This window comes from Puccinia triticina, chromosome 13A (genome assembly GCF_026914185.1).
Source record: "Puccinia triticina chromosome 13A, complete sequence".
NCBI lineage: Eukaryota > Fungi > Basidiomycota > Pucciniomycetes > Pucciniales > Pucciniaceae > Puccinia > Puccinia triticina.
In genome coordinates, this window is record NC_070570.1 from 5,123,097 (window position 1) to 5,145,513 (window position 22,417).

The 22,417-nt window shown below is 44.1% G+C and overlaps 4 protein-coding genes across 4 annotated transcripts; 3 read left to right on the forward strand and 1 right to left on the reverse strand.

The window, feature by feature from the left end:
* Nucleotides 1-4,924: 4,924 nt before the first annotated feature.
* Nucleotides 4,925-5,184, forward strand: PtA15_13A487 (uncharacterized protein; the record flags this gene model as incomplete). The annotated part of the gene is made up of 2 exons (XM_053162689.1): nucleotides 4,925-4,973; nucleotides 5,051-5,184. The coding sequence occupies 2 exons, from the start codon at nucleotides 4,925-4,927 to the stop codon at nucleotides 5,182-5,184; spliced, it is 183 nt and encodes a 60-aa protein (XP_053026641.1).
* A 5,426-nt stretch (nucleotides 5,185-10,610) lies between these two features.
* Nucleotides 10,611-13,568, forward strand: PtA15_13A488 (uncharacterized protein; the record flags this gene model as incomplete). Its single annotated transcript, XM_053162690.1, has 9 exons — nucleotides 10,611-10,667; nucleotides 10,758-10,770; nucleotides 10,904-11,277; nucleotides 11,385-11,712; nucleotides 11,790-12,008; nucleotides 12,077-12,591; nucleotides 12,697-12,754; nucleotides 12,815-13,203; nucleotides 13,299-13,568. 9 exons carry the CDS (start codon nucleotides 10,611-10,613, stop codon nucleotides 13,566-13,568), a joined length of 2,223 nt encoding a protein of 740 aa, XP_053026642.1.
* A 2,377-nt stretch (nucleotides 13,569-15,945) lies between these two features.
* Nucleotides 15,946-17,090, forward strand: PtA15_13A489 (uncharacterized protein; the record flags this gene model as incomplete). The annotated part of the gene is made up of 5 exons (XM_053162691.1): nucleotides 15,946-16,143; nucleotides 16,229-16,409; nucleotides 16,479-16,732; nucleotides 16,842-16,987; nucleotides 17,051-17,090. The coding sequence occupies 5 exons, from the start codon at nucleotides 15,946-15,948 to the stop codon at nucleotides 17,088-17,090; spliced, it is 819 nt and encodes a 272-aa protein (XP_053026643.1).
* Nucleotides 17,091-21,388: 4,298 nt separating this feature from the next.
* PtA15_13A490 (uncharacterized protein) lies at nucleotides 21,389-21,913 on the reverse strand (the record flags this gene model as incomplete). The annotated part of the gene is made up of 3 exons (XM_053162693.1): nucleotides 21,389-21,627; nucleotides 21,749-21,765; nucleotides 21,867-21,913. 3 exons carry the CDS (start codon nucleotides 21,911-21,913, stop codon nucleotides 21,389-21,391), a joined length of 303 nt encoding a protein of 100 aa, XP_053026644.1.
* Nucleotides 21,914-22,417: the final 504 nt, after the last annotated feature.

A 22,417-nucleotide genomic window follows, 5' to 3' on the forward strand; every position in this document is an offset into this window, starting at 1 on the left:
CAGCAGTTTTGGAATTTCCTCACGCCAACAGCTATGTTCAGCTATATATATATAGGGGGTTGAGAAATTGACTCCCAAAAATTAAACATTCGACTCCCAAATCGAGTTTACGTCGTGCGGACCGCCGCGCGACGTCTGTCCCGGGTCCCCATGACCCAATTTTGACCCGGGGGCATTTTGGGAGTCGATTTTGTAATTCCGCGATCCCAAACGGGAGTCGGAATTTTAATTTTGCAAAAAATGCCGGAAAATAAAGAAAACTTTATACCTCCGCACTGGGGCACCCAAAGCCCCCCAAAGTTTTACAGCACTCTAAATACACTCTCTAGAGCATATGTTAAGCTTCACGGCATTAGCACACCTCAGGGAGACCCTGTGTAGCTGGGGGTGGATTTCCTACTAGCGCAATGCGCCATGTCCTGAGATACGGTGATCCAAATGCCCCCAAAGTTTTTCTGCCACATAAATACACTCTCTAGAGCATATGTTAAGCTTCACGGCATTAGCAAACCTCAGGGATATAACTCCGCACTGGGGCACCCAAAGCCCCCCAAAATTTTACAGCACTCTAAATACACTCTCTAGAGCATATGTTAAGCTTCACGGCATTAGCACACCTCAGGGAGACCCTGTGTAGCCGGGGAAGGATTTGGTGGATTTCCTACTAGCGCAATGCGCCATGTCCTGAGATACGGTGATCCAAATGCCCCCAAAGTTTTTCTGCCACATAAATACACTCTCTAGAGCATGTGTTAAGCTTCACGGCATTAGCAAACCTCAGGGATATACCTCCGCACTGGGGCACCCAAAGCCCCCCAAAATTTTACAGCACTCTAAATACACTCTCTAGAGCATATTTTAAGCTTTACGGCATTAGAACACCTCAGGGAGACCCTGTGTAGCCGGGGGCGGATTTGGCGGATTTCCTACTAACGCAATGCGCCATGTCCTGAGATACGGTGATCCAAATGCCCCCAAAATTCTACAGAACTCCAAATAAACTCCCTAGAGCATATTCTAAGCTTCACGGCATTAGCACACCTCAGGGAGAACCTGTGTAGCTGGGGCGGATTTGACGGATTTCCTACTAACGCAATGTGCCATGTCCTGAGATAATATTTTTGCGGTATGTATTGGTAATTGTAGATAGGAGGGCGGGGAATCCTTTGAGCGCCCTCCTTTTCTTTTTATCTCTTTTTGATCAGAATATATAGAGGGTTCAAGTGAGGATAAGTAGTAGGAAATCCGCCAAATCCGCCCCCGGCTACACAGGGTCTCCCTGAGGTTTTCAAATGCCGTGAAGCTTAAATTATGCTCTAGAGAGTGTATTTAGAGTGCTGTAAAATTTTGGGGGCATTTGGATCACCGTATCTCAGGACATGGCGCATTGCGTTGGTAGGAAATCCGCCAAATCCGCCCCCGGCTACACAGGGTCTCCCTGAGGTGTTCTAATGCCGTAAAGCTTAAAATATGGTCTAGAGAGTGTATTTAGAGTGCTGTAAAATTTTGGGGGCATTTGGATCACTGTATCTCAGGACATGGCGCATTGCGTTAGTAGGAAATCCACCAAATCCTTCCCCGGCTACACAGGGTCTCCCTGAGGTGTTCTAATGCCGTCAAGCTTAAAATATGCTCTAGAGAGTGTATTTAGAGTGCTGTAAAATTTTGGGGGCATTTGGATCACTGTATCTCAGGACATGGCGCATTGCGTTAGTAGGAAATCCACCAAATCCTTCCCCGGCTACACAGGGTCTCCCTGAGGTGTGCTAATGCCGTGAAGCTTAACATATGCTCTATAGATTTTATTTAGAGTGCTGTAAAATTTTGGGAGGCTTTGGGTGCCCCAGTGTGGAGGTATAAAGTTTTCTTTATTTTCCGGCATTTTTTGCGAAATTAAAATTCCGACTCCCGTTTGGGATCGCGGAATTACAAAATCGACTCCCAAAATTCCCCCGGGTCAAAATTGGGTCATGGGGACCCGGGAAAGACGTCGCGCGGCGGTCCGCGCGACTTAAACTCGATTTGGGAGTCGATTTTTTAATTTTTGGGAGTCGATTTCTCAACCCCCTATATATATATACTTTTTTGTCTGAATCCCACAGACAAAAAAATTCTGAACAGCTCATTCAAAATCAGAAGGTTATAACAACTGATCAAGTAGAAAATATGCCTGCACATGATTGGAAAAACATAAATTTACTTTGCTTCAGGATCCTGTGGACTGTCTTTCAATCATCTCTTTATTTCTCAAACTGTAAAGGCTTGTCAGCAATTAATGGATCACCGGGAACGGAATTTGAAATCTCAAATCTAGCGGGTAATCAAAATATGTTTGATGGGCTAAAAACAACCAATCATGGAATACTCTTTGGTTCCACCCAATCACCTTCATGGGAATATTGGGGTATACCTGAGCAAAAGTTTAACAACAAATATTTCCATGACAATCAAATTGAAACCCAAATCCAAAATGCTGACTTCCTAGGCACCTGGAACACTCCAGTAATCAATGGACAACCAGGAATGAATACTGAGAGATGGAAAGTAAATGAACATGTCTCATATGGTCTTCCCACTGACACTGTGGCTGATGGAAATCACTGGGTCTCAAGGCCCCGTTTGGAGCCAATATAAATATAGGTGATATAATCATTTGTAAATTCAATAAAAAATACAAAACTCAACATAAAGAATCCAATTTTTTTTTGTAGGAAACCTACAGTACTGGTCTCATCAACTATGAAGTCAGATTTAACTGATTCAGCCATCTTCAGCACCATAATACCATTATATTGCTTTGTTTTGGTCAAAAGCAATATAATGGTACTACAGCACTGAATATGGCTGAATCAGTTGAATCTGATGTCATAATTGAAGAGACCAGTGTTGTAGGCTGCCTAGAAAAAATATTTGGAGGCTTTATGTTGAATTTTGTAGTTTTCATTGAATTAACCAATGATTATAACACCTATATTTATATCGGCTCCAAACAAAGCCCAAGTCTTTTACCACTGGGACGCTGGGATACTGAACAAAATGACAATCTTCTATTGGGAAGATTACAGCAGAATGAAAATACTGGCAAGGTTTTTGTGATTCTGGTCTCTTTAAAGGCAGAGCTTGTCAAACAAGCTAACTAAATTTCAGAGTACTGTGCTTTTGGAAATATTAGAGGTCACATCCTCTGAATTTACATCTTCAAACTACTATGGAAATCCTATGCAGTGTATGCCAATACTGTTTTTGCTTTAATTTTTCACATTCAAATTTACAAGGAAATATCAATGAGAATTCATGGGGAACTGAAATTGGTTTTTTCATTTTTTCAGCATCATATAACTTTGAACCTTCCATTTGGGGACAAAATCATCCAGTGACTTCACAAGACGCATTACAACAACTTATAAGACCAGATAACAAAATTCCAATTAGTAGTAAGCAGAAAACTAATAGGAGAAAGCACTTCTGAAGATCAAACCAAGGTCTGACTCTTGATTTTGAATTGATTTTCTGGTTTAGATTTATCAGGATTGAATTCTAAGGCAAATTTGTTCACTGAAACACCAAGAGAATACTATCAGGCAGGAAATTTCCCTCACAAAGATCAAAGTAAAGCATTTGGTTCACTTTTAGAACATCAAAATTCACAAAAAGCAGTTCAACTGATTCCAGAGCATAAATTTTCACATCAGATTCGGGGTAAGTGGAAGTTTAGTGAATACATGATAATACCCAAAGTTGTATTTATTCAGATTTTTTTTCTGTTTTAGATGAAGATACCTTATCAAGATTAATTCCTGATCAGACAGGCTCACTTCCTATTCCACAAATGGATTACCATAAAGTGGGAAAATCATTCCAAAGAAATATGGATCCAAAATTTATGGAAGAAAATCATTTAAAAAACAAGATCAATGGAAGAAAAGAAGAAAATTCACAGGAAAATGTTCAAAATTTATTTGATAACATCCAGAAATTATCCACTCAATATACCTGCAGTTTATCCTCAAAATGTCTGGAAACTCCTAATTTACCAGAACTTTTGAAGCTTATTTCCTCCAGATATGATGATCTCTGTTTCAAGAAGAAACTTAAATGTGAGAAAAACATACTTGGTGGACTTAAAGCAGCTCATCATTCCCATTTTGTGCAACCCATTCATGAATCCACAAATCAATTTGTTTCAAAAAAAACATTACTTAGTTGCTCAAAACTTTTGATCAAGATTCTTGTCTTCATTGACGCTGCAATTCTCAGAGGATTCTTTCTAAATTATATTCCAGAGAAAGAAATTCTTTCTTCAAATTAATGGTTTAACATTAAGCGGACCAATGCCCCCACCAATTTTTCTTTGGCAGCATTCCTCCCCTCCTCCGAGCTGTCAACAAAATACAGGTACTAATTGACCTGGATTGCTTGGCTCTTTAAGCAATTGGCGCCGAGCAAGAGCCAAGCAATGACCTGCAATCATTCAACTGTGTCTCCTCTTATACTCTCCCCCATACCTCAATTGTGCCGGACACAAATAATTAATTTCCTTTTCCCCTCCCACCTTTGCACACATTGACCTTCCCCCGTTCCACATGCAAGTGACCCCCCCAAAAATGGGAAACTGAGCCCCTTTTCCAAACTCATAATTTTATTGTGCCGCCGGGATTGGATTCTTCTCCGATGTACTCTGAGGTTGTGTCCAGGATAGGGTCATCCCCAAACCTGATTAAGTAATTCATCCCTTTGTCCAAAGACCTCAAGCCATTTCCACCTCTATTTGTACCTAGCCATTCTCAGCCTGACAACTTTTCCGGCGCCCCTCCGAGTCTGCCCGGTTGCTTATCCTGTCTCTCCCATGCAGAAAACACAAGTTGGTCATTCCCAGATCGATACCAATGACCGGCCCGGAGACCTTGCCGTTAGATGACCAAAGATGAAGGAGACCACTGAAGGTTACCTGACAAAAGACGTTAAACATGCTGGTCAGTAGCTGCTTCTCTTCTGATCTGAAATGCCTTTACCTGGTCACCAAGCCCTTTCCGGTTTTTTTTGCTTGCAGTTAACACCTTCCCTGCCTACTTCAACAACGCCCAGCGGCAAGCAAACAAGGATGCCGGTGCAATTGCCAAGCTGGATGTTCTCCGTGTTATCAACAAACCCACCGCTGCTGCTTTGGCATATGGTCTAGATTGAGAAGAATCACGGTTGATCGCGGTCTACGACCTTGGAGGCGGTACCTTTGATTTGTTGATTCATGTATCAAAATTATGAGATCAGTCAGCGGCTACACAGGGTGGCGTAGCCGCCCTACGCCGCCCTTAAACCCTAGTAGTAAATTAATTGGTTTGTTAGCAAATGAAATATTTGATCCTGAATTCAGCCTGCCTGCTCTAGGATTAATTGATGGAAAAAGGGAAACATATCCAATGGATAAAAGTGCATTTCAAGAACTTCAAATCATTTTCATTGAATTCATATCTGCAAGTAAAATTTCAAAGCCAGAATATTTCAAAACTGCTCTTCATATAATTCTCCAATTTGTTCCTAAACATAATCCACAAGTCATGGATGTTCTACAAGGGTCTGATGGAAGGTTAAATTATGAAATTTTAGAAAGATGGATCAAGGATGAAATTATTTTCAAAACAAAAAAGCAGTGTGAAATCCCTTCATTGAATCAAGCCCATGCTGGTAATCTGTTCTTGGTCAATTTGAACAGAATCCCCCCAGAAATAATCCCAAATAAGCATTCTGGTGAAATAGACTTCTTGGGAACAAAGGATAGTGAAATAGTCAAAAAAATTAATTCCTGATCTCAAACCAGGAGAAAATTTGAAGATCTTCCAGTTTATTTATTAAAGGTATTACATTTAGGCGTGAAGTCACAAGTGGTCAAAGTCACAGATAAGTTCAATGAAACAATTGTAGCTTCAAAATTGTCAAAGAAAGTCAAAAGCATTTTAAAATATTCACTCATCTGTCATAGTTTATTAATGAAACATGCATCCAGGAGGTCAGGGGATATTGAATCACTTGAAGAATCACAAAGCTTATATCTTGATTGGATTGAAGATAAATTATTAGGATCAGAGCAGGTTCTTCCTTTGTTTGGAATAGTTCCTCATGCAGTCAAACCACCACTCAACCATTTAAAATTTGGAGCCGTCAAGAATGCCATGATACATTACTTCAGTATAGATCATGCATATCAGATGCTCCCACAAATCTCAGCTTATCTAAATGGGCAATGGTTCAAAGAGAATCATCCAGCTGAATGGAATAAAATATTCTTAAATGAATATAATTTTTCAAAGATTATGATTGATTTGATCTTAGAGGGTAGAACATCTTTTCATGATTTCAGAAGAGCCCATTCATGTCAATTGAAAAGAAAATTTGATCATTCAGCTTCTTGATTCAACATTCAGTTTTACAGATATTTTAATCATTCCATTCAATTTCCAATCCAGTGTGATACATGGCATGTTTCAAAAGTCATTGCTTAGTATGATCTTTGTAGGAAATTTGAATTTATCTCACCTTTCCTTTGTTTAAATTCTTGATCTTCTTTCCCAAATTGCAATCATCCTGATCAGTCATGTTTTGTTCATCAACTTTCTGATGCTACCTAATAAAATACTCAATATCTTTGACCAATCAACCATTCAACTCATAATACCACTGGTGATTTCCTTTCATTTACTCATGAATTTCTTCTCATTAAAATTCTTATTGCCTTTTTTCTCATGCCAATCAACCCTTTTGATCTTTTCTACTCTCTAAAGAATGTCAAAGTAGACCCTGGTACCATTTGGCACCAGGGTCCCCCTGAGTTTTCAGCCAAAGTTGGTACCTAGTACCGCACCCAGCACCGCCTGGCGGGTACCACGGGTACCCCCAGGCCCATTTCTTGAACTTTGCTCAACAAAAACCGGCACCTGTAGCTCTCTTCACATTTGAGCATTCATAAATAGTATATATAGTAACATTCTTGTTTATAATATCAGTCCTACCTACTTGTAATCCAGCTCTGTCAAATATTTATTTAAAAAAACTTCAAAGCAACTTCAATCTTCATCCAAAACAATCACCTTTCTTTTGCTTTTAGATTTCTTCTTGGTCTTCTTGGCATTGCCAATGCCCTCTTTACACCCGGCCAAGACTCCCTCTTTTATCATCTTGTTCTTTGAATAGAAGGCTACAGTCATCCCCCTGCTCATTGAGACGGGCTTGAGTCTGTGTTGCTTTGATGACACATAATCCCGGCCAAAGCTAAAAGCTCGCTTGACATCAAAAACATCTTGATGCATGTCTGAAAGTTTCACAGGCTACCTGGCTGTGGGACCATGGTGATGGGCGGTACCTGGGTACCACACCGCTTTATGGCCAAAAGTACATAACTAGTACTGCACCGGCACCACCTCACGGGTGCAGGGCGGGTGCGGGCAGTACCCGCCATGCGGTACTAGGTACCCGCCATGGGTACAGATTGACATTCTTTACTACTCTCACTAGACTTTCAGGGTGGCTGCAACACCACCTGATAATAGGGGGATTCAAAGTTGGACATGTACAACCTGCATGCACTTTTGCAAGTTGGTGTTCAAGGCTTTTATTGAACACCAAATTTCAAAAAAACATTCAAGAAGGCTTAGGGGGTGTAGTACAGTGTGGCTTGCATGCACTTTTGCAACTTGGTGTTCAAGACTGAACTTGAACACTGACTTGCAAAAGCGCATGCAAGTTGCATCTGGCCAACTTTGAAACCCCCTAATATGTGCACTTTAACCTTCATTTCAAACTAATTTCTACACAGACCCTAATTATTCTTTGCGGCTTATCCATTTTTTCTCCTGAGGCTTTTTTGAATTTCAAGTTATGACACCCTTGTTTGATTTCAAAGCATCAGACAAATACAAAAACTGCTTGGTTGCAAATCATGAGAAATACAATCAAAATCAACATCTACCTGTTGCATGTTTCCCTTTCTTGAAACAATTTTTTTTACACAAATTTTCTCTACACAAGAACAGAAACTCTAAGCTTGAAGTTAAATTTGACTTCAAAGCTAAAATGTACTCAGGAGATGGGTCACAAAAACTACGTTCAAGAGCTGGTGCGCTCAATCTAAACCCAAATTTGGGAGTTTTCAGCAAATCTTTTGGAGTTCTTTTTTGAAGCCTTTTTTAAAACTGAGGAAGCTTATATTTTTCCTGTGTTAGGGTGTTCCCACAAAACCCGCCACAGCTAGCTTAGCTTTGGCCTCCCCACATCACTCCACCCAGTCTGCCACCATGATGTATCACCAGTATGGAGGGCTGTCTGACTGACCCATGAGTGCTACCAACCAAGTTACCAACCACCCAGCTGGCAGCCACAAGCGCTTGTAGCCTAGTTGGTCAAGGCAGCATTCTAGTATGTGTCTCAGCATAGCTGAGGTCAAGAGTTTGACTCTCACCAGACACATGTTCATTTTGCACTCTCTGAAATGAGCACCCCCAAAAGAACCCCCACAGCCAGCTCAAATATGGTGCTTGGGCCCTCCCCAATCTTATCTAGAAGTGAGGTGCACGTCCTCACCCCACTTTTTCCCAAAGGTGCGCACCTGGTGCGCGGGTCCGAGGCGCTGCTTGGGGGTACACTGGGCTGTCTGGTTGGGCCAACTTCGCAAATTCTCCAAAAAGGACGGTTTGCGCCCGGTCTAAACCCCGGTCGGCCCGCTGGCAAGCCCACCCAATTTTCACCAAATTCCGGCAGCCAATGAAGAGCCAAGGCTTTTCCAAACCACGGGCCTGGGCCAAACAGATGATCACTGGAGGACTGGAGGACTTCCCGCCAATCTGGAAACCCAGATTTTCCCAGATTTTGCAGGGAAATCTGGGAAGATCTAGGATTTGGGAAGATCGAGCCCAGATTTCCACGCAAAATCTGGAAAAATCTGGGTTCCCAGATTGACGGGAAGTCCTCCACTTCCCGTCGCAATCTGGGAGCAATCTGAGAGCCTCCCAGAGTCTCAAAGCCTAAATTTCCCTGCGAAATTTGGCTCAGATCTGGGTCTGGAAGGGGTTCCCAGTCCACTTCCCGTTGAGATCTGTGGGCTTCCCAGAAGTGATCTAGAGCCCAACAAGCTAGATTTCCCTGCAAAAATCTAGACTTTCTGGGTCTAAACCAACATCTGCGGGGTCCCAGATTGCAAGGGAAGTTCCTACAGCGCAAATACAGTGCCCCCCACAACTTCTCAACTACCCCACACCTGCAAAAAAAAATTGAACTTTGAACAATGTGTTCAAAGTCACCAGACATGTATCACATGTAAACTATACATTTTTGAGCCCTACAGACGTAGGAGAACTCAAAAATATAACTTTGAAGTCTGTGCAATGCCTCAAAAAAAAGTTTCATTTTTTTCAGATGCAAAATTTGGAACAGCTGGTTTTAAGACCATAGTATGTGGTTACAGACATGTACTATGGACTTATAGAATATTTATTATGTATTTAGAGACTAAATTATCTATGTAAATACATACTACAGGTGTAGGTATTTATGTAAATATGTACCTCCTTAGTTATTGATGATTGCCATATCCATCAGTACACTCTTTGGAATGTGGCAATGTGAAGAATATTTCTTCATTGCTCTCTTGGCAGCGGGTCCAGTGAAATTCCAATGACTTTGGACTATTATCATGCATATTACCAGGTCTGGTTGGTGAAATGTGACATTTGCATCAAAAAGTGGGCCAAAAAGAGCCCAGCATCAGCCCACTTTTAAAAGAATTTTTAGAAAAAAAAACTCCAAAATTTGGAACCCCTCTGTAATGGTAGTTGAGAAGTCGTGGGGGGCACTGTACTCCAAATGGTCATCCGATTCCGGGTTGGCTCAGCCATGGATCAGTTTGACGCCGGAGTTTGCAAAAGGAATGCCTCTTTCGAGTCTACGGGCCCGAGCCAGCTGTCGGGCAGGCTTTCTGTCAGAAGATCAGCCGACAGCGGCCCTTGACGCCAGGCCGGCATCGGAAGTTGAGCCGACCGCGGCCTCCCGCTATGATAAGTCGGGCGGGGCGTAAGTGCTTATGTAACGACATGCACGCCCAAGTTCCAACCGACATTGGGCGATAAGTTAGTGCAGCTATGACGTCACTTCACTCTTATCCCCGAAATCCTCGTTCAACACATGGGCGCCGCTCCAGTCTCGTCAAATGGAGCTGATCCAGAACACTTGGAAGCGATGGACTTTGCAAGGGACAATATCTGAAGCCAAACAAGTAACAATCGGAGGATGTGGGGAAGATGGATAAATATATGTAACTGGGCTTGGGGCTGCGTCGCCTAATGAGTATCTCAGCCGGTCATGAGTTTGGGTATCCGTCGAAGCCGGTTTAAATTTCCTGTGGGGTATCTGGTCGATCGGCAGTTAAATAAATAATTAAAGTGCACTGCATATTTACAAAAAGCTTTGTCACTTGGCAGGAACTCTTTAACCACTTCGGTTTTCCCTCCATCCATCCATCGTCATCGCTTCTCATCCATCCTTGAGCACTACTTGCAAGCCCAGTCGATTGACATCCTTCTCCCCACTCTCAGGCTATCCTCATCACCAATCCATCCTCATCGATCATGTCCGCACCAGTCAGGGATGTCCACAACCATCTTCTCTTTGAGGTTGCATGGGAAGTAAGTAATCTTTGTTTAACTCTTCTATCCTCAGCCCATCCACGGAAACTCACACATCTATCTCCTCCTCTGCTGTGCTTCTTTTATCAGGTCGCCAACAAAGGTTAGCTGCACATACTCAGCAACACTGCAGTCCATCCTGAGCTCCTGTTGATCCCCGTGACGTCTCAACGATCATCCGCCTAACCTGTTTGATCAAAAGGTATTGACCATCGATGCTTTCTTCTTGTTCACAGTCGGAGGTATCTACACAGTCATCAAGACCAAGGCCCCGGTAACCTGCCACGAGTATGGTGATCGATACTGTCTCTTGGGCCCCTTGGCTTACAAGTCGGCCCCGATGGAAGTAGAAGCCATCGAACCTGACACGCCCGAGATGAGAGACTCGCTCCAGTCGATGAAGGATCGTGGGGTCAAGTATCTTTACGGACGTTGGTTGATCGAAGGCGGCCCCAAAGTCTTGCTCTTCGACACCGGCTCCATGATGTCTCGCTTGGACGAATGGAAGACCGACTTGTGGAACCTGGCCGGGATCCCGGCGCCCCCAAACGATAGCGAAACTAACGATACGATCGTCTTTGGCTACTTGGTGGCCTGGTTTTTGGGCGAAGTACGTCGCATGTTGTTTTTTTCCCCCTCCGGATACGTCCAACGTATCGCAATCAATCGGTTGACTACGGAATCACCATCGCTGACTTACTTCAGTGATGGATTCAGTTTGCCTCCCGCGAAACTTCCAAGGCGATCATCGGACACTTCCACGAGTGGCTTGCTGGCCTTGCTATCCCTCTCTGCCGCAAGCGTCAAATCGACATCACCACGATTTTTACCACTCACGCCACACTTCTAGGCCGTTACCTCTGTGCCGGATCAGTCGATTTTTACAATAACCTACAGTATTTTGACGTCGATCACGAAGCCGGCAAAAGAGGGATCTATCACAGATATTGTGTCGAGCGGGCATCAACGCACTGTGCCGATGTCTTTACCACTGTCTCTCACATCACTGCATACGAAAGTGAACACCTACTCAAAAGGAAGCCTGGTCAGTATATCACGTAACTTAATTTCAATGACTTGAATTCAGGTGACTGATTGTTTTGTTTTTGCGTGCGCGTTCAGACGGAGTGTTACCGAATGGATTGAATGTAGTCAAATTTTCAGCCATGCACGAATTTCAAAACATCCATGCGATCTCGAAGCAAAAGATTCATGATTTTGTGCGTGGGCACTTCTATGGCCATTATGATTTCGACTTGGACAATACGTTATACTTCTTTACAGCCGGGCGGTATGAGTACCGCAACAAAGGAGTGGATATGTTTATCGAATCTCTTGCTCGTGCGCAACTTTTCACTCATAAGATGTTACATGTTGAGTCCTTGTTTAACACCTGAACTTGATTGCAGGTCTCAACCACAAACTCAAGACGATGAAGTCCAAGATCACAGTAGTGGCGTTTATCATCATGCCAGCAGCGACGCATTCCTACACAATTGAAGCTCTCAAAGGCCAAGCGGTGACCAAACAACTCCGAGATACGGTAACTGAAATCCAAAACCGAATCGGAAACAGACTGTTTGAGATGACGGCTCGCTACACTGGTGAGATTGGCACGGAAGTGCCTGACCCATCGACCCTGCTCTCTGCCGAAGACAAGATCTTGTTGAAGCGTCGAGTCTTTGCTCTCAAGAGGAACTCCCTTCCACCGGTCGTCACTCATAACATGGCCGATGATAGCGCGGATCCTATCCTCAATCAAATCCGTCGTGTTCAGCTCTTCAACGGAAGCCACGATCGCGTCAAAGTTATCTTCCATCCCGAGTTCTTGAACTCCAACAATCCCATCCTCGGCTTGGATTACGAGGAATTTGTTCGGGGATGCCACTTGGGCGTATTCCCATCATACTATGAACCTTGGGGGGTCAGTGCTTACTGCCTCTTTTTATTTTGTGTTCGACGAGTTCACTAACATCTAACACTTTCGTGCCTTGCCTTTACGCAAACCAATCTTTTCTTCCTTCAATAGTACACACCAGCGGAATGTACTGTCATGGGAGTACCAAGCATAACAACAAACTTGTCCGGTAAGCAGCCTGTGTTGCGTTGCCAGGAGATAAAAAAAAGTTAATACTCTTTCTATCTAGGTTTTGGTTGCTTCATGGACGAGTTAATAGAAAACCCCCATGAGTACGGGATCTACATTGTTGACCGAAGAATGAAGTCAGTCGAGGACTCGGTCAATCAACTCACCGATCAGATGTTAGAATTCTGTACCAAGACTCGTCGCCAAAGAATCAACCAACGTAACCGGACCGAAAGATTGTCGGATCTCTTGGATTGGAAGTCGCTCGGATTGGAGTATTCGAAGGCTCGACAGCTGGCGCTCAGGAGAGCCTATCCAGACAGCTTCACTGCTGAAGATAATGAGTTCGAATCAAGCTCGGCTAAGATTGGTGCACCCTTCAGTGCCCCTGGAAGTCCAAGATATAGGTCAGGAGCCATGACACCTGGTGACATTGGAACGCTCACTGAGGTATACTAAGGAGTTTCTCTCAATTGATGAAAACCTATCGGGATTTGAATGATAGAGATTAATGCCGCGCCTCCCTTTTTTTTTGTGATGATCAGGATTTGGAAGGACTTGGGACGTCAGACTACATGGGCAACGCGCGTTGGGATTCTACATCGAGTGTCAACCGTGACGAAGACAGCTATCCGTTCCCCTTGGTGATGAAGCGCAGGACAGGTTCGATCGGCGGGGCGTCTGGCCAAAGCACTCCAGGTGCCAACGGGAGCCATCTCAATGGGAGCGGTAAAGCCACTGCCGCTGCTGGTAAAGAAAAAATGCTGAGCGAGGGCGACCTTAAGAAGGCCGATGAAGCCTTGGTCAGCTGTTAAAACTCACAATCTTCTCGCCGCCTCGATCGCATTGGACACTTCCATCAAATTATCATCTTACGAATAAAACCATCAAGCTAGAATTCATGACGCTTTGAGAACAACACTCATCATTGATCTAAACTAAAAACAAACAAATATCAAAGCAGGGAATGTCCATCTGCAAGTGTGATAAACGTCAAGCTCTGCATGTGAACCGCATGTGGCAAAAAATCTCTCGATCTTTTATTATTGTTCTACTTAATTCCTCAGTTGCATCGCTCGCTGTTATAAGATTTCCTTACATGTTGTTGTTAACTTTCAAGTACTGCTATGACGCCTGATTTCACTCCTCTCTCTCCCTCTCTCTCCTACAAAGACGAAACGTCACATATTTTCTACTTGACTCAAAGACAAAAATAGCAAATACACGATGTATGTACTCTTTACAAGAATCACTGCCCGCCTCTCATCTCTTTCTGCTCCTTATCTTATCTGTTTAGTTTAGTTTATGTTATAGTTGTGTGCTGGCTTTTTACTTTCACGGCTTTCATGGTCCTCCTCTTCTCCTGCGTTCTCGTGCTTAATCGTGTCGCGATGCTCCTCTGTTAGGGGCCCACCACCAAGAGTTGTGTGGCTTGTCTTGCAAGAAAACAACATGAATGCACTCTCTCCCTCTCTTTTTCTTGTGTCAGAAAAGAACCAAACTTGGGATGTTTGATTGAACTTGCGCGTACATTAACATAGCCTTCCTACTCAATGGTATTCCGCTAGATATATTACAAGTTTTGCTTTTGGTGTGAAGGTCCCTTAGACTCTGTGCAGCACTGTCTCTCTCTCTCTGTCGCCAATCAGAAATTAAACTGGCAATGATTCATGGATTGTTCGTTTTCGATGAGTCACCGATCGGAGGCGCACAAGTGTAAGAGCACGGTGTGAGTGGACAAAAACAGGGTCAGCTTTCTCAGTCCAGAGATGTTTTTTATCAAGAAGCCATTTTGCGGCTCTTCGATCCTTGGTCTAGATTTTGACGTTCCCATTGGGAAATTGGGCGACCGCCTTTACCTGGATGTTTTCGTTATTAATTGTGGCATTTGAAAAGGCCAATGCTTCATTGATTTTATGGCAGATCGCCGCCGCTGTAAGATCTTTGAAAGGCTTTGGTTGATGAAAACTTTTTCTGGCCACCACTTTACCTAGCCTAAATCTGCGGTAGGTTCTTGGGCAAACCGGGGTTTGGTGCGCTGGCGGCCTTCTCCGAGTGGAGAATTGCTCGGTCTCGCAGTCAATTGGTCCATCCTGTTAGAAGAAGTCGGCAGAGACATGGTCTCTACCTTCTTTTCTAATCTGGCCATGTTGGCCGCAATCTCCTCAATCCTCAACAAGAGGTTGCTGAAGGAGTCTGCGCGGGCTGCTCCGGATGGCTTGGAGGCCTGTCCGGGGACAGCCCTCTCCAGACTTTCCAATCTGGGCACTAAGGAGTCAATCAAACAATTGAGTTTCTCCGCCAGTTGGTTTTCGACATCGGGCAGGGAGCCCTCAGCAACGTGTACATGTCCACATTGGGCATGTTGCCGGTCGCGGGGCCTCTTCCCGTGTGGCATGGGTGGGTGGGAACGGTGGGAACGATGCGAGGTCGATGGTTTTGGAAAGGGGTGTATGGGGGAAGAGCGGGGCTAGTGCTCTGTTTGATTTCAAGGGGAGTTGGAAGGGAGGGGTGAACTAGAGGTGGTGTTCTCAAGTGTGGGGACTCGGGAGTACATAAATAAATACAGATTTTAGGATAACGTTTTTGGACAAGCGGAAACTTGGAAAGTGTCAGCGAAAGGAGAGCCCTTGAGTGAAGTTTGCGTCGGGGTCCTCGCGCAACTTTAGCCCGCTACCAACTCAACCGCTTGACCTGTTCCCCTTCGACTGCTCAACACGGTACAGCTTTAGCCTTTTACTGCTTTCGCTTTTGGTTTGGGTCCGCAAACTAACGTTGATTCTTCTTTTTCGGTTTCACCAACTAATAAACAGGTCGCAATCGTTGTTTGACGTCAATCACACCTCTTTCAGAATGCCAAGCCAAAGGCAGAAGATCCTGACACCACTAAACTCGGACGAGGAAGTGACCCGTGTATTTGTGGAAATGTCTTCCGAATATAGTACCCAACGACAAGCGTCTTTCGAAGCGTACATGTCAGAATTGTGCAACGATCCATCCGGACAAGGTGGTGTATACCTTGTGAAACTTCTACGCACCCATTCATTGTCTTTTGAGAATATCGTTGACTTGAGAAGTAAGGAAGCTTGACCATCTTGCCATTGCCCAGCGTAACTACTCACTGGTGTTTTGTCTATCACCCTTACTTGCCTTTCATGGTTTCCAGAAAGATTCGTTCCATCTTTCTCAAATATGGAGTGGAAACACGCTAGACAACTATGGCCACAATACAAGTACCACACAAGTATTCCAGAATTCACTCCAATCGAACCATACATCCCCAAAAGTTTTGCCACCGAGGTTTTCCGCGCGATAGAGGAAGCCGAAGTTGACACATGTCCGTTAAACGCCGCAGCCGATGAGGCCAAGGTTGTTGCTTGGATGCAAGCCGTATGTGAGAGCCCTTCAGTGCCAGTTTGTTTGTTCTTTTATAAAGATAAGAAAAACATTAATGTTGTTCTTCTCTATTTCATAGATTCTTGTCAAGATCAGCAACCTTTTCAACGGTACTATCACTAACGATGCCGTGGGTGCTAGTAAAGGTCGCATCGAGTTCATATACATGGTACTCGAACTTTGTGTTATAGTCGTTTTGGGAGGAAAATGCGGAGGGATTGCAAGGAATAACTACGCGCAAATGATGACTGAATTAGAGGGCGAGTCATCCAAAATTTGTTTACCTCACTTGTACCTGGAATATTGCGTTGAATTAGTTTCTTTCCTAGGTTGTGCCATGCAAAATGTATCACGTGGACTACATCTTGACATTTTGCATGGTGTTCTGGCTTCACAGTCAGAGTGGTACTTTTGGACTTACGATGGACAAGGCTTCCAAGTCTCGGAAGTCATTGTTCCCTTTCACCGTAACGAGAAACAGGAAGTATTGAACAGATTGAGAATAACCTCGCGACTGCTTGGTCAGTTTTTAAATGGATACTGTTCGGCTCTTTGTGCTTTCATTCAACGGAGCGAAGAAGTGGTAAGCTAATTAGATGTATCAAATCCTCATTCTCTCTTGTGACTTGCCCTTTGATCTTTTCATCTCCCTAACTACATAGCATGGATTCTAACTTCAACCTTTTCCACAGGGTTTACAACAAAGGCAAGAACAATTTCATCCCAGCCATCGAAAGTGGCAAGAAGCCAGTGTTCTTGCCGAACAAGCCAAAGTGAAGGCTCTCTCAGCCAAAAATGAAGAAGATTTTGCAGTTTTCAAATCTCTATTGAACCAAAGGTATTCTACCTGCTGTTATTGACTTTGCCCTTCAAAACTGATTCTTGATCTACGTGTCTGAAGCTTTGACGCCCTTCCGGAAGAACACCAACCTCAATTGTGATTCCCAACACGGTCAAACATTATTGAAGAATGTATTGCTGAACTCCAACACTGAATGCCTCTAGAGCTTGTTATTCTGACATGTATGAGCTTCAGCTTTGGCATCTGTTAGATAGGGCAGAAATGAACACATAAATTGAGACAAACTTGTAAATATTGTATTTCATAGAATAGGGGGTTTCAAAGTTGGTCATTGCATGCACTTGCAAGTTGGTGGTCAAGTTGAGAACACTGAGTTGCAAAAGCGCACACAAGTCACATTGTACTCCACCCCTGCAAACCTGCTTGAATGTTTTTGTGGAAGTTGGTGTTCAAGAAAAGTCTTGCAACTTGCAAAAGTGCATGTAAGTCATGCGTGCATGTAAGTCATGCATGGTCAACTTGGAATCACCCTAATGCATGGACCTGAGCAAATTTTGAGGCTTTGTTGTTCCAAAACATCATGGAGATGTGTGTTTGAAGCTTTCAGTTTCTGCCTTCTGACATAATCCAATTTATGTGGCTGATGGATGAAACACTGTGACAAGTATCATTAAGGGTGTTCAAAGTTGAAATCATAAAATTTCCAATGCATAAAATCATAAAATTATAAAACTTTCAAGTGATGATTTCATATGTACCATTCTAGAAATGTTGCTCTAATTTGAGTGCTTGGGTGCAACATACTTTTTTCAGCTTAGAATTTTATGATTTCATGGTGTTATGATTTTATGCAAGTCAACTTTGAACACCCTAATTATCATTTGCATATCCATCTTTTCACTATCTGGCAGCTGCCACTTGATGACATGCCCCACCCATTCCATCAAATGTCCCAGCAATCTTGATCCATCCACCCAACCAAAAACCTCCTGATCCTTCCTCTGTCTTCCCTCAGCTTTTTGTGGCCTGCCTGCCCATTCATCATCCTCCAGCTCTGCAAACCCAACCAAATAACAACTATATAATAAATCATGTCACCAGCTCTGCCACCTCATAACAGCCAATTATCCCTTCCAGACATATGGTAGATCAAGCCTGTCTGGGCACTTGGCCAAGTCCCACGGGGTACTTGCCCATGCAAGCTTGAGCATGTACACAAGAGGATTGATTGGGTGGGTTGGGGTGGGGGGGTTGAATCTTGGCACGTGACCAAGCCCCGGATGAGCCTACACAACTGCTGGTTCAATCACATCCACCAGCTTCAAGCTCCTCCAGCAACCCTTCACCCCTTGCAAACAAAAAAACTGGCAGGCCTATTGAGTCTGATGAGGAGACATCTTGCCAACAGCGGGGCAGCTACGCTAACCCTAGCGTCAGTGTGGCATAGCTTGGCAGAGAGCTTTAGTGTATTTTTAGGGCAATTCCACCAGAAATGTGATAAGGCTACACATGACAAACAGTGCTCAAAAAATTGCCTGTTACTATTTGCTACAGCACTTTTGAGTGGTTTCCTGGGGCCAAAAGCACTTTAGAATAGTGTAACCCAGTTGAGCATCAGTAGCAGTGCACTAAAACTACAGAAAAAAGGGGCTGCTTTTAGCACTACTATGCTAATGCTAAGTGGCCCACCATTTATCCTTCTGTTCATGTTTTTTCTACATTTTTGTTTTTGATTTTTTCATCTGTTGACTACTTTTTTCTTTCTTTTTTGCTGTTGTTGACTAGAACACTACTCAGTCCCGGTCATTGAAGAGCCTATTTGAGGCTATAACAGAGGGGTACATATCAGTCACTGAGAGGAATCAATCCCCTCAATGACTGGTGTTGGTACCCTACCCTATTGATGAGGGTACAGACTGGTAATTGAGAGGGTTGAGTGCTCTCAATGACAGGTCTGTACCAGTCATTGAGAGAGATGGATCCTCTTGATGACTGGGATAGACAGGTCTCAAGAGGGTTGTTTCCTCCTGATGAAAGGTCTGTACTGGTCATCAAGAGGTATTAGTCCTCTCAATGAACAGCACCAATTGTTCATTGATAGGGTTGTTTCATCCCAATGACCAGCAGAAACGTTCATTCATCAATAGTTTTGTTTCCTCTCAATGACCAGTCTGTGCCTGGAGGGTTTTGGATGTATGTATTGACTCCAAGACACAGCTGACTGGCAGCCAAGGAAGGCACTCAATAATTTTTGGAGTAACTAACCTCCACTCCATGGAATGGGGAGTGCACAAATGTGCACACCAATTAATGTGGTGTGCACAGACTTGCAAACCTTTTTGGTCACGTGTGCAGGGGAATTTTTTGGTGTGCAAAAAGGCTGACCAAATAATCATATTGCGATGGGTGATGTTTTGTATTTTAAATAAGTCTTGGATGATTTCCCAAAATTTCTGGTTTTTTTGACCTAGGGCAATCACACATTTTGAATATCATTTCCACATGGTGCGTGTTGACAGATGTCAGATGAGGCCCAAGGCCATAACAAACCCTAGAGCCACCATTCCCCAGTAGATGGTCTGAGAGAAGGTTTAAGGAAAAACCAAGTTCATATTCTGAACCGGAGCAACTTCTTTACCCTGCTTGCCAACATCTGAGGTTGTAGGCCGCTGCCCTCTACCAGTACAGAGGGGACAGGGAACAACAGACCAAGCACTGGGTCTGTTCACGCTGTGGGATGGTCAACAAAGATCCAGGACAGAGTCAATCTGAAAGTAAAAATAAACCCATAACAACAAAACCAGAAAAGTTGCAAAAAAACCAACCTTTCTTGAAGAAAAGACAATATTTTGGTGTGGGTGTAGAGATGGCATATATCAATGTTAACTTTTGCTAATTCCTGACAATAGTTAGAGATGGTTGCCAACTTGTGGTAAGCCCATTGTGGGTACCTGCAATCCGTTGGTGGGTACTTGCCGTCTGTCAGTGGGTACCTGCCAGCAGATGTGGGTGTCTGATTATATGAAAATCAGCCAGGTTCCCTGGTATCTGTAGCGGGTACCTGAACTTATATGCATATGTTTGAGCGGAAAATACATATTTAAATGGAGGACTTCCCTTTGGTTTAGAATACCAGCTAAATGCTCTTTTCTATCTCTATTTTCAAAGGGAATGGTTTCAATGCTAAGAAATAGAAGATGGCCTGCTTTCCAAGTTGGTGGGAAGTCCTTTGTATTTAAATGTCAAAAAGTTGGCATTTACATGAAAAAAAACATCTGTCTCAGTCCCGCCTCTTTACAAGAATCACTGCCCGCTTCTCATTGGGCTTTTTAATTGAACTTGCGTACATAGCCTTCCTTGAACTTAGTCAGTCCTCCCTTCTGAGTTGGCAGGCTGGCGTCCCTCGCGCGAAGCGCGAGCCTCCGAAGGAGGGACTTGGGAGGAAGCGGGGAAATTTGGCGTGAGCGCTGAGGACCACCTCCAACCATTTGGCTGGTGTCAAACTTCAACACCACACTAAATTTGCCTCCTGCGGGCCAATCAGGCCGCCCTGGTGCCAGATTGAAGGCCTGCATCTCGCCTTCAATCCTACATAGATCACATGTCATTAACTCAAACGGTCTTGAAGTTACAAAGCTTGTAACTTCATCTTACCAAGATTCTTGGATTGTCCGTACCTTTGTACATGCGAGGCAAGTACATAAGAGCTAAATACACATGCCAAAGTGTACAGTTATGGTGGCCTCTGTACTATGTTTTTGTCACAGTACAGGTAGGATACAGCAAGTTTATTGGATAGTGGAGTGTACAGGAGTAAAAAAAAACAAGAGTTTGACTTTTGGAAAACAGCTCATCGTGTTTTTTGAAAGGATGTCTAGCACTGCTCTGGGGGGATGGATAGATGATGGATGGATGGCTGGCTGCGCAAGCAGCCAGGCTACAAGGCCGTGCTACTCATGACCCCGTATGTTGCGTGAAAAATGTGCAGGCATTGATTTAGTGGAATTTGGGTGCTGGCCAGGACTACGGTCTGTCAGCTCTCACGCCAGAATTCGCCGCTTGGGGGCAAGCCTCTCTGTGAGACAGAGACCCTGCGGGGCTCTCCTCCAGAAAGGCTTGGTTAAGCTCGAGCCTTCCTACTCAATGGTGTTCGGCTAGATATATTACACGTTTTGCTTTTGGTGTGAAGGTCCCTTAGACTCTGTGCAGCACTGTCTCTCTCTCTGTTGCTAATCAGAAATTAAACTGGCAATGATTCATGGATTGTTCATTTTCGATGAGTCACCGATCGGATTGAGTTGTATGCACATGGATAGATCACTTTATCAAACCTCGAAAACTGCAGGGATAGATGCAAGACTACGCAATGGGGGTACATAGCCAACGAGGGAGATGATAAGGAAGCGAGCTGAGGGAAGAGATATTTGGAGATGATATCTACTCGAACATCTTCTCCAACTGTTTATCGGCGTGGAGCGCTTGGAGTTCGGAGTTGCCGCCGACGAACTTGGTCTTGATGAAGATCGCAGGCACGGTGCGTTGGCCGGTCTTCTTCTTGATGTACTCGTGCTGAGCCTCGCCCTCGTCCACCAGGTCAAGCTCCACGACCACTGGCTCCCGGCCGATCTCCTTCAGCGTCTTCACCGCCTTGACGCAGTACGGACAGTGACTTTTCGCTGCAGTCCAAAGCGCAATCAGTGTCAGCTTATCCACACTTCATGTTGTGGAAGGGAAACAGCGCGGGAAAATGGCGGGCTGCAGGGCCATGGGTCGACTGGGATCTGGGATCGGACTCACAGAAAACAACGACCGCGCTGGAGAAAGAGAAAGTATATCGGCGCAAGATTGTACGATTTTTGTCAGCAGAAGGCATAGGACGAGCAATCTTCTATGTAGCAGAGGGCGAGGCACGAACCTTTTGGTGATGATCTCCTCGATCTTTTGGGCAAGATCCTGCGACATGCTTCTCTGCTTTGAAAGGGTTTATTTTAGGAGTGTGGGCTTGCGTGTTGTTGGTGTTGGAATGGTGTTGCAAGTTGCACGACTTGTTTATAAAATGAGGTTTGCTGTCTTGTAGCGCCACAGCGGTGCCGGGTGGCGCTACATAGCCGCTGGCGTCAAGCGGGGGTCTCCGAACGGAGTTTCGACATAAAACACCGCGTGTACTTCCCGTATCATATGGCATCATCGGTTATAATCAACCGAATCCGAAACTGTACATACTGGCATCATCGGACACGTGCAACGGCAAGCAATTGAAGAAGAGCTGTGCATACATACTTGTTGCCTTAATTCTGAAGCAGTTTCAATGGAAACTCTTATTTCCTTCCTTCCACCAGCCCGTTTGTTTGTTTCGTGTTCAAGGGCTTGCAATGGTACGAGTTTGAAAAATGGCCAGATTGATCTGGACATCACAATCAACACCATGTGACATGATCACAATACATTATTACAATTGCCAATGCT